This window comes from Notothenia rossii, assembly GCF_949606895.1.
Source record: "Notothenia rossii genome assembly, chromosome: 4".
Taxonomy (NCBI): Eukaryota; Metazoa; Chordata; class Actinopteri; order Perciformes; family Nototheniidae; genus Notothenia; species Notothenia rossii.
In genome coordinates, this window is record NC_136902.1 from 3,381,433 (window position 1) to 3,393,615 (window position 12,183).

A 12,183-nucleotide genomic window follows, 5' to 3' on the forward strand; every position below is an offset into this window, starting at 1 on the left:
TTTAGGGACTAAAGAGATGTGAACGCTTGATCAACACTCACCTGTTAGCTTCATGGTGAGAGAGGCCACCCTGAGGAAAGACAGAAAACATGTTGGTAGGTAAGTAGGTAGGTAGGTAGGTAGGTAGGTAGGTAGGTAGGTAGGTAGGTAGGTAGGTAGGTAGGTAGGTAGGTAGGTAGGTAGGTAGGTAGGTAGGTAGGTAGGTAGGTAGGTAGGTAGGTAGGTAGGTAGGTAGGTAGGTAGGTAGGTAGGTAGGTAGGTAGGTAGGTAGGTAGGTAGGTAGGTAGGTAGGTAGGTAGGTAGATAGATTGATGGATAGGAATTGTATTGGCAAGGCAATGTACGTAAGAGAAATTAAGATAAGAAATAAACAGTCCAAAATATTTCTGAAATAGAAATAAAATAGCATTAAAAAGTTAAAAAATATATATATATACATGTGGAAATACACATTTCCAGTAACAATAATGCAGGATATTACTGTGCAAATTGATTATTCAATATTAAATTGAATATAAATGTACAGTTGGAGTTTAAGTCGAGTTATTAAGAATAGCCAAATAAGATAATAAGATAAGATGTACTCGACTAACATAGTGAACAAGCCAACATCAGTGTTTCCCCTATATACAAATAGTGGCGGCGCCGCGCCGCTGCTGAAATATGAGCGCCGCTGCTAGAAAAAATGTACTTTTTTTTTTTTTTCTTAAAATAATAATAAGTGGCGACCATTTTCATTTTTGATTGTTTGTTATGTGGATTTGTAGTATTTGTGTTACTGGCATAGGCGACACAGGCGGTCGCCTAGGGCGCCAGATCTGGGGGACGCTGCGCTGGTAGCTCTGGGAGGGAAAAAACTTTTTGGGCCGTTGGCGCTCATCCAAATGTTCGGCCTTGATGTAACAACATTCATAATTAAGTAAATGTAACACCTTTTCACCCCGGTTACACGTTTCATTTGCCCTGTACGGTGGGCGCTAGGTTAACTAGGTAAAATAAGATATGAATGAACAACAAAAATAAAATAAGCTACATTTATTTGTTATTGGCTATGGTAGGTTATTGGTTATGTTCACATACTTATTTGATTATTAAAATGTAAACCGATCTTTTTCATATGGGCGTTTTAGAGTTGTACCCCCTAGATCAGGTCTCTAGTAATTGTGTGCTCAAAGTGCACCAGATTGAAGCATTTTACTGTAAAATGTTAAAAAAAAAATCTTCCCGGGAGGGCATACCCCCAGACCCCCCTAGAGGATGTGACGTCCACCCCCCAATTCAAACATGTTCATACAATACTGAATACATTTGAAGCCATTTTGACGTGTATTACCTATGTCCATACGTTTCTGTTTCTGCAGTGTATTTGTCTTTTGTAGAGATTTTTCATTTATTCTTTACACATAAAATCTTGCCTAAAATCTCACCAAGGGAGCTGGTACTAGGCCTCAAGAGCCTTTCTTGTGCTGACACATAGAAACAAATTGGCGGGGCGCACTTCGCACGTGCACACACAAAAAAATTCCACGTGCTCCGCGCTCACATTATGCTGGGCCCACGTGCCTTAGCACCGCTGCTATGACTCCATCCGAGGGGAAACACTGAACATTATGCACGTCGTACTGAATCGATGGAAGAACACGACAGTCGTAGTTATTTTTAAACGTATTAAATCTAATTTAAGACTTTTTTACGACTACATTTCATTGTAAACATCCTAAGACTTTACCCAGAAACCCAGCATTACATTGACGATTATTTTAGTTATTTTTGGCTGGTCCGTATCATTAGAGTGCCAACTCTGATTTATTGGAGATTTATGAGAAATATTTTTAGATGGATGTTGATATCAAGGCTACACCCTGTAATATGCAAACTAAAAGATAAGCCGATCTACAGGGAAATAATCACGAAAACAACATTTAAACGGGAACGCCGGAAGTCCGGGAGATCTTCAGCAACCCGACCTCATAATCCAGAATGGGTGAAAGCTGTAGTTATAAACTATTTATTAGCACTTCTGACTATTCTGTTTACAGTTATATCGGCCATTTCAACAGCTCTGTCCCACCATCTGTGGACATGTTCCTAAGGTGCGTTGTTATCCACTTATATTGCAAACATTTGTTACGACTTGTTGTTCTTGAACTTTGATGGAGAAGCCACCCACCATTAGTACAGACTGAAGACTCGTGGCATATTAAATGTGCCTCAAGAAGGATTACAGTCAGTGGAATAAGGAGGGAAAACACACATCAAAGAAATAAATCCGGCCCTGATCTGGTCGTGCTGTGCAAAGAAAGAAAAAGACTCGACAGTGCCGACATTTCAAATATGAGATGAAATTGACTTTTTGTCGTGCATTTGAACTTTTGCTTTTGCAGCTTGACACACTGCTCTCACTTCTCCTGCTCGGTGCGATGCAGAGTGTTTTCCTGCAGCAGATCTGATCACGCCTGTCCCGTTTGGCTTCCAGCCCCGACGAGAGATTAGCCTAAATACTCCGTCCTGAGTCTGTTTCGTGATGCCCGAGGGAGACGAGGCCAGGGAGACGGATCATCGTGAGAGCTCTACGGATCCCAGCAGGAGAAACACACTCCTGCCGAGTCCACAGTGTGTTTACCTCGGCTGCCCTGCTGCGTGTCGCCTTCGCCTCGCCGTCCAGATCAATCAGCTCGTCCTGAAGCTCTGCAGCGAGGTCCTGAAGAAGACCCTGCAGCACAGACCTGGTTCTGTCGGTACCCTGTAAAGAAAAAACGATATATTTAGAGACAATGTGCTGACTTAGAGGTTTCCTATTATACTGTTTGTCATCAACATATCACAGGTCTCAGATATATCCAGAGCCTGTCTCTGATTGGCTGGAACACCAAACAGATCATTGCAGCATTACCCATAATCCCCTCTGTTTCAGCCCTGTTTCCAAAGTGCTGATTCTCTGTCTGTTACTTTAGATGAAAATAAGGAGCCCCTCCCCACGCCCCTCTGAGAGAGATTTGGTTACAAAGAACTCAATGGAGCTCTAGGAGGAGATTCAGGTGATAAGGGGGGGGGGGGGGGGGGGGGGGGTTTACCTTGGTTGCTGATTGGCTAATGGTTACACAAGACAAAACATTGTTATGACATTCAAGAGACATGAAGAAGAGGGGACACGTGTTGATGTAGAAGAGACATGGAGAAGAGGGGACACATGTTGATGTAGAAGAGACATGAAGAAGAGGGGACACATGATGATGTAGAAGAGACATGAAGAAGAGGGGACACATGCTGATGTAGAAGAGACATGGAGAAGAGGGGACACATGTTGATGTAGAAGAGACATGAAGAAGAGGGGACACATGTTGATGTAGAAGAGACATAAAGAAGAGGGGACACATGTTGATGTAGAAGAGACATGGAGAAGAGGGGACACATGTTGATGTAGAAGAGACATGAAGAAGAAGGGACACATGTTGATGTAGAAGAGACATGAAGAAGAGGGGACACATGTTGATGTAGAAGAGACATGGAGAAGAGGGGACACATGTTGATGTAGAAGAGACATGTAGAAGAGGGGACACATGTTGATGTAGAAGAGACATGAAGAAGAGAGGACACATGTTGATGTAGAAGAGACATGAAGAAGAGGGGACACATGTTGATGTAGAAGAGACATGAAGAAGAGGGGACACATGTTGATGTAGAAGAGACATGAAGAAGAGGGGACACATGTTGATGTAGAAGAGACATGAAGAAGAGGGGACACATGTTGATGTAGAAGAGACATGAAGAAGAGAGGACACATGTTGTCTACTTCTGCAGAAGGAGAGAAGGACTACCTGGCTCCCCTCCTCCTGTCCTTTGACTTGGCACCACTGATGGAGGATCCTCAGAATCTGAAGGGACAGTCGCATCTTCGGGTCCCCGCAGCTTTGCATCAGATCCAACTGGAAACACGTGGATCGTCTCGTTAGTGTTTCCCTCTCCTTAACCTCCGAGGTGCGGAGATCTTCCACGAACTCCTGCTGACTTTGAGACTCTTGGATCTCAAAGTCCCCGCAGAGAAAAGATAACGTCTGGGAATCCCAAGCATCCTTTTTCCCCAAACCTTCCGCTGACAGAAGCGTCTCCACGTGTCCGATGAAAGCCAACAGCATGTTCTGCAGAAGCTCCAACGCATCGTAAAAACTCTTCATGTCGAAGTCCTCCGTGTGAGGAGTACAGGTAGAGGACGGGCGGCTGTTCTTTGGCGTCATGAGCAAGATGGCCGAGCCCAGCATGCAGCAATGATCCCTGAGAGCCAGAAGACGTTCATGTTCCTTCATCGTCCCTCGTCTGTCGGGGGCTTTGTGGTTGTCCTGAGCGTCTGCGGGGTCCCACTCCCCTCCCACAGGACCCTCTCGTGTAATCTGAATATTCTCCACGTCGCTTCGACCGTCCTCTCCCCGCTTCAAACGCCCCTCTCTTTCCTTCCACGCCATCTCCTCCTCTTCCTCGCCCCCTCTGCCTGTTCTCTCCCTCATGTCGCTCATCTCCGCCCTCAGTCCTCGGTTCTCCACGTCCAGCTCCACGATGCGTCGGCTCAGCAGCGTGGCCTCCTCCTCCACCAGCCTCAGGTGAACTTTGACCTCGGCCTCCCTGCTGTGAGCGGAGGTTTCACGGCCCTCCGGTGATTGATATCTGCAGAGCTCCTCCCGAAGGACCTCGCTCTCCGACACCAGCTTGGAGAGCTTCTTGCACATCAGAGATAATTCCTCTTTGGCAAAGTGCAGCTGGCAGCGGAGATCAGCGCTGTCGTCCTGAAGCGAAACAATAAAGGATATATGAGTCAGACGAGGGGGATAGATATAGTGACTGCAACATTAAAGGTGGAGTAGGTAATTCACTTCAGAAACACTTGTTGTTATATTCCATAGAATGCTCTTAACATCCCGATAGCAATGAATATCTGAAGTGCTTTGACAATAAAGGTCATCTGTGGAAGCCGTGGCGCTGTAAAAACCCATTTCTACTTTTGGGGACATTAAGGGGAACATCATTTAGACTAAATAGACCACCTAGAACATATTTCAGACGAGTAACCCCCCCCCCTAGTTTCAAATATTTGAAAAGTGACATATATGTCCCATTGTTCTTTAAGGCGAGACACTACAGGTGAATAGGGTCATTTTTTTTACTTAAAGGTGGGGTAGGTAAGTTTGAGAAACCGGCTCGAGATACACTTGTTGTTATATTCCACGAAATGCTCTGAACATCCCGATAGCAATGAATATCTGAAGTGCTTTGACAACAAATCCATTAAATAAATATCATCTGTGGAAGCCGTGGCGCTGTAAAAAGCTCGACCAATCATCTGAGCCCGGCTAAAGTAACTGGATGGCCTACCTGCCTGTCAGCCTTCCATCTGTGCACAAACTTATCTCGTGCCCTCATTGGTCATGTGCGCGTTCGTGTGTGTTGGAGGAGGGGCTCTGTGAGGAAGTCGATTTTTTTCGGCGACGTACTTTCAAATTCTAGCGCACTCGAGCTGCTTTCTCCGTTCTTACCTACCCTACCTTTTAAGGGTTTAACAATAAAAGATATCAGGATAAATACATTTACTGCAACATTAAGGGTTTAGCAATTATTTTAATATGCGTTAAAGAGGCCCTATTATGCTGTCTTAGGGTGTTCCCTCTCCTGTTCTGTAGGTTTTAATGCACGGTCTCTAAAGGTTAAAATCCCTGTGTTTCCTCAAGATGGAGTTTCTCTACAGCTCCTATTGGCTAGCGCTCCAACACATTGTACGTGATAGGCTGAGGGGCGGGACATTGGTGTGGAAACGTTCACGCGTCAACAATCTGGAGATGTAATACAAATAATAAAGTTGGTTCGATGCAAATCAAAGTTGGGTTAGTAGTTCTTTATACAAGCTTGCAGGTACAGGTCATGCACAGTACAGAGTCGTTTGCAGGAGTGGACAAAGAGGCTAATGTGTGTGTGTGATTTATAGAGGACTGTTGCTGTGCAGACGAAAAGAGATAACACTTCCTCCTGACTGTTATCAAGGCTCTCATAAGAAACAAGAGCCGCATTGTTCAAGTACGACCTTGGCAGGAAGCTACCGTGTGAACAACAGGTCGAGTTGACCAAACCATTTCTCAGTGTCATATCATCATTTGGTTTTACCATATAAAGTAATATAAGAAATTGCCACTACAACATCTATCCAAGCCGTTGACCAATCACAACAGAGCCGGCCAGCTAACCAATCAGAGCAGACTGGGCTCTGCTTTCAGATTGTGACGACCCAACGCAACATGCGGCTTTAATTTATTTTCCATATTTATACTTACTTCTACATAAAAAATGTCCCAACTTGCGATCAGTAAAGTACATGTTATCATCTTATCTTAGAAGGACAATAGTGTTCAAACAACAACAAATAGATTCAAACTGCTTTGCCACAACATTTGCATATTTAAATAAGAAACGTATCAAACCTCGATCTGCTGAGAGAGCCTCTTCTCCGCTCGGCTGGATGAAGATCGCAGGCTCTTCCTCTTCAGAGTGCTCTGAGGGATCCAAACATATTCAATTATTTATAAAGAATTCTAAAAAACAAACAACACACATCCAAAGTAATTGGTCATCCATTATGCCCAAAGAGTATACTGGAGTACAATTAAGTCAAGAAGACTTATTGGATCAGCTCTACTAGATTCGGCTCTTCTTTGGGGGGTTTCCCACTAGTATGTCCTTTAATATATATACATATGATATAGTAGAAGCATCTCAAAGGTTCCGTGCCATGGCCATTTCTACTGATCATAATTCCATTGTTGAGGTCTACTAGAATAGATCTTTATTGTTCATTGTTCCAAACTCACATTGGTTTCTCAAACAGCATCTCTGTATAGTCTGTGTATTCACTCTCAGTCCTACACGGCTTGTTGGAGCTCCTGCCCCCCCCTCCCTGTGAGCCCAGTGGCCGTCTGTGAGACAGCGAAACCCAGGCCGAAACCAGCCCGAACACACACACACACCCGCAGTCTGGCTGGGAGTGTGTGTGTGTGTGTGTGTGTGTGTGTGTGTGTGGAAGTGTGTGTGTGTGGAAGTGTGTGTGTGTGGAAGTGTGTGTGAGGAAGTCTTAACGTAACGGCTCCACAGATTGGTCCATTTAGGTATGGGCACGTCACTGTACCCAGGAAGTAAACAATGGAAAAAGAGAAATGTCCAACGAGGCGTTCTGGGGCAGCAGACAGGTCTTCTCTGTGTTAGAGTTTTACTCACTACAGGGTGTACTTTGAGGGTTTTGACTCTGCAGACCGTTTACATGCAGAACAACCTTCATAACACACAAGGGGACGGGTGAGAACCGGAAAAGCACGACATGGGACCTTTAAGTACACCTAAAACAAATTAATAATGTGTTTTATTGATGAGCAAAGACTAGCTGTTTCCCAGTCCTTATGCTAAGCTAAGCTAACGGACAGCTGGCTTTCTCACTCCACGCAAGAAAAGAAATGAGTGTATTTCCCAAACGACACCTTTTAAATGAATATATTTTAAACTGATCATCATGCCCCGGTGCTTTCAGAGATGCTTAAAATACCAAAAACAGTCCAAACGTTTCCTAACATCCGAGCCCTTCTGGTCTGAGCATGAGTTTCTGTGAGTCTGAGCATGAGAGGAATGTGAGTTTCTGTCTGCATCTTTGTGTCCAGACAGGATGTCACAGCGTTAATAATATCTCCTCCTGACGAGAGGTGGGAAACGTAAAGAGTGCACGGTCACATTCTTGTCATGGGTTTTCGATTCAAGGTCAGTGGGCCTCACTGTGGTCACTCTGGGTCCCCTAGTGGTGGATTTGTGACCTTTTGTAGAGGTTTTTTACTTTTTTGTGGATGTTTGATATCTCTTTGTTGACATCATTCCTCTCTTTAGTTGACTTGTGTCTTTTTGTAGTTCTTTTGCCTCTCTTTAAGGTCATTTTTAGGTCTCTTTTAAATCTTTTGGCATCTTTTTTTGTCATCTTGTGGCCAATTTTCGTCTCTTTTTGAAGTGACAAACACAAAAAGTGCCAACTGTGATTTCAAAATGAAAGGTCAGTGAGTCTGCAGGCTGTATAGTTACTATCTTGTGACCTTAGATGTGATGAAAGTAAAAAAAAAGAGCTCCATATTGGCCTTTCTCAAACTAAAATGTCCATAAATTGTTTGGATTGTCAACAAAAAAAGTGCGGTTTGAGTCTTATTTGATAGTTTCCCTTATTATTCATGAATCTGCACAGGCAGTCACAGGCGGACATGTTTCAGTTTCTGAAGCGTCCCTCCTGCTCCACATCCATCAGACGTGTGTTTTCTAGCTCTAGATTAGTAAATCTAAGTGGATTTCCTCACTGGGATCAAAGGGACGAGCAGCTGAGCCGAAGTCTGAGCTCACGCCAAAGCAGGCAGCGAATCCTGGATTAAACCCAGTCACAGAGTGCAGAGAGGAGGGGGCGAGAGTAAAAGGCTGAAATTCACTGCTGGGGTTTGGTAGTTTCATCAAAGCAAAGGACGGCCGCGGGTCAGTGTGTCTGAGCATAACCGCCAACCTTGATGTACTAGTTGTGGAATTGAACTAACTACATTTAGTCATCATAGAGTGGTGCAGGAATGAAATATTTCTGGAGTGGACCCTCCATAAAAAGCCAATGGGATTTCTCCATGTGATTTTGGATTATTGAAAAAAATAATCTCTGTGTCAAACAAACATTCATGATACTTTCACGTTTAGTTCAGCAGGTCAAACTCACTTTATGATTTCTGAAGTAAAAAGCTAACATTAGGCTATAAAGGAACTACAGCACGGTCACATGACTTCACGTCACCACCGCTAAGCTAAAGGTGGCTAATGTTGGGCTATAAAGGAACTACAGCACGGTCACATGACTTCACGTCACCACCGCTAAGCTAAAGGTGGCTAATGTTGGGCTATAAAGGAACTACAGCACAGTCACATGACTTCACGTCACCACCGCTAAGCTAAAGGTGGCTAATGTTGGGCTATAAAGGAACTACAGCACGGTCACATGACTTCACGTCACCTCCGCTAAGCTAAAGGTGGCTAATGTTGGGCTATAAAGGAACTACAGCACGGTCACATGACTTCACGCCACCACCGCTAAGCTAAAGGTGGCTAATGTTGGGCTATAAAGGAACTACAGCACGGTCACATGACTTCACGTCACCTCCGCTAAGCTAAAGGTGGCTAATGTTGGGCTATAAATGAACTACAGCACGGTCACATGACTTCACGTCACCACCGCTAAGCTAAAGGCAGCTAATGTTGGGCTATAAAGGAACTACAGCACGGTCACATGACTTCACGTCACCGCTGCTAAGCTAAAGGTGGCTAATGTTGGGCTATAAAGGAACTACAGCACGGTCACATGACTTCACGTCACCTCCGCTAAGCTAAAGGTGGCTAATGTTGGGCTATAAAGGAACTACAGCACGGTCACATGACTTCACGTCACCACCGCTAAGCTAAAGGAGGCTAATGTTGGGCTATAAAGGAACTACAGCACGGTCACATGACTTCACGTCACCACCGCTAAGCTAAAGGTGGCTAATGTTGGGCTATAAAGGAACTACAGCACGGTCACATGACTTCACGCCACCACCGCTAAGCTAAAGGTGGCTAATGTTGGGCTATAAAGGAACTACAGCACGGTCACATGACTTCACGTCACCACCGCTAAGCTAAAGGTGGCTAATGTTGGGCTATAAAGGAACTACAGCACGGTCACATGACTTCACGCCACCACCGCTAAGCTAAAGGTGGCTAATGTTGGGCTATAAAGGAACTACAGCACGGTCACATGACTTCACGCCACCTCCGCTAAGCTAAAGGTGGCTAATGTTGGGCTATAAAGAAACTACAGCACGGTCACATGACTTCACGCCACCTCCGCTAAGCTAAAGGCAGCTAATGTTTGGCTATAAAGGAACTAGAGCACGGTCACATGACTTCACGTCACCACCGCTAAGCTAAAGGTGGCTAATGTTTGGCTATAAAGGAACTACAGCACGGTCACATGACTTCACGTCACCACCGCTAAGCTAAAGGCAGCTAATGTTGGGCTATAAAGGAACTACAGCACGGTCACATGACTTCATGTCACCCCCGCTAAGCTAAAGGAGGCTAATGTTGGGCTATAAAGGAACTACAGCACGGTCACATGACTTCACGTCACCACCGCTAAGCTAAAGGTGGCTAATGTTGGGCTATAAAGGAACTACAGCACGGTCACATGACTTCACGTCACCACCACTAAGCTAAAGGCGGCTAATGTTGGGCTATAAAGGAACTACAGCACGATCACATGACTTCACGTCACCACCGCTAAGCTAAAGGTGGCTAATGTTGGGCTATAAAGGAACTACAGCACGGTCACATGACTTCACGTCACCACCGCTAAGCTAAAGGTGGCTAATGTTGGGCTATAAAGGAACTACAGCACGGTCACATGACTTCACGTCACCACCACTAAACTAAAGGTGGCTAATGTTGGGCTATAAATGAACTACAGCACGGTCACATGACTTCACGTCACCTCCGCTAAGCTAAAGGCAGCTAATGTTGGGCTATAAAGGAACTACAGCACAGTCACATGACTTCATGTCACCCCCGCTAAGCTAAAGGTGGCTAATGTTTGGCTATAAAGGAACTAGAGCACGGTCACATGACTTCACGTCACCACCACTAAGCTAAAGGGGGCTAATGTCGGGCTATAAAGGAACTACAGCACGGTCACATGACTTCACGTCACCACCACTAAGCTAAAGGTGGCTAATGTTGGGCTATAAAGGAACTACAGCACGGTCTCATGAACCCTTTTACTTATAGAAATATCTGAGTACTTCCTCCACCCCTACACAATACGCAATGATCCAGATTTAGCCTTTAGCTTAATAAGAGCAGAAAGTCTATTTTAGATTCTCTGTTTCTCTGAGGATGTCAGCTGCCCCCCCAACCCCCTAATATTTGACCCGGGTCATGTGTCTCTGAGGCGACAGCTGGCTGCAGCTGTGGGTCAGCAGCTCTTTGTGAAGCATCTTTGGGTGTGTCTCATTTCAGTTTGAGTTTCTGGGGTCTCGTTTTGTGATTTGGTTTCTGTCCCTTTGTGGTTTTCTGGTTCGCTGTTTTGGCATTTTGTTCTTGTGTTATACAAGATAAGATAAGAAGTACTTTATTGATCCCAATTTGGGAAATGTTTGCGTTGCAGCAGCATACAAAGACATGGAATTGTACAATACAAATTAAAAGACTAGAAATCGCAATCATTTTTTTTTAAATATACATGTAGGATATATACATATATATCTGGTTTTTGCTTTGTAGTCGTTCTGTGTCTCTTTCTGGCCTTTTTCTAGAAGCGTTGTGTCTCCTGTTTTGTTTCTCCTTTTAGTGTTTTGTCTTTTTTAGTATTTTTGTCCATTGTGTTTTGTTGTGCATCATTTGCGTGTTGTTTTTTGTCTGATTTCAGCCTTGTTTTGTGTTTCATTCTGCGTTCTTTGGTGGTTCTTCTGTGTCCAAATGTTGTGCCTCATTTTGCGCCTTTTTCATTGACATTTAGCATTTTCATTTTGCCAGTCTTGCTTCTTAGTTTGCGTCCTTTTGTGGTCGATCGTTTCTTATTCTGCGTCTGTTTTGTGTCTTGTTTCTCATTTCGTTAGACTCCCTTTTTCTAGTTTCTCGTGTGCACCTCATTGGGCTACTCTTTCTAATTGGTTTGTGTCCCTTTGTGTTTGTTTGGACCTTGTTTTACGTCTCTTTTTGCTTTCTGTATGTAATCAAGTGTATTTCACCTCACTGGAAAAAATGCTGCTCCAAAAACAAGTTAAACAATAATGAAAACGAGGTTTTTTCACTTGAAATAAGTAAAGAATCTGCCAATAGAACAAATGAAAGTTAGGTTGGTAAGATTTCTTGAAATAAGACAAGATATTTAGATAAATCACATCTTGTAATTATCTGAAGAACTCATTCTGAACTATATTTCACCAGAATCAGGACATGTTGTGTTACGATCCGTCCACACGGCGGCGTGCGTTGAAGCTTGCCGGTGGGCGTGTCTGAAACTCGACCAACAACCAATCACCTGAATTTCCCGCCCCGGACACACAAGCAGCGGTTTGATTGGCTAGAGCTTGTACTGGCATATGATTCGATTGG

General features: G+C 44.2%; 1 protein-coding gene across 3 annotated transcripts in view; it reads right to left on the minus strand.

Annotated features, from left to right (window-relative positions):
- The window catches only part of LOC307038210 (uncharacterized protein), a 28,217-nt gene that overhangs the window by 3,633 nt on the left and 12,401 nt on the right, over positions 1-12,183 (minus strand). For all 3 annotated transcript variants that reach the window (XM_079679536.1, XM_079679537.1, XM_079679538.1), the window contains exons 4-7: positions 6,462-6,533; positions 3,819-4,778; positions 2,624-2,743; positions 42-70 (exon numbers count right to left, since the gene is read on the minus strand). In XM_079679536.1, coding sequence (XP_079535662.1) covers positions 42-70; positions 2,624-2,743; positions 3,819-4,778; positions 6,462-6,533 — 1,181 coding nt within the window. The remainder of the gene's footprint in view (positions 1-41; positions 71-2,623; positions 2,744-3,818; positions 4,779-6,461; positions 6,534-12,183) is intronic.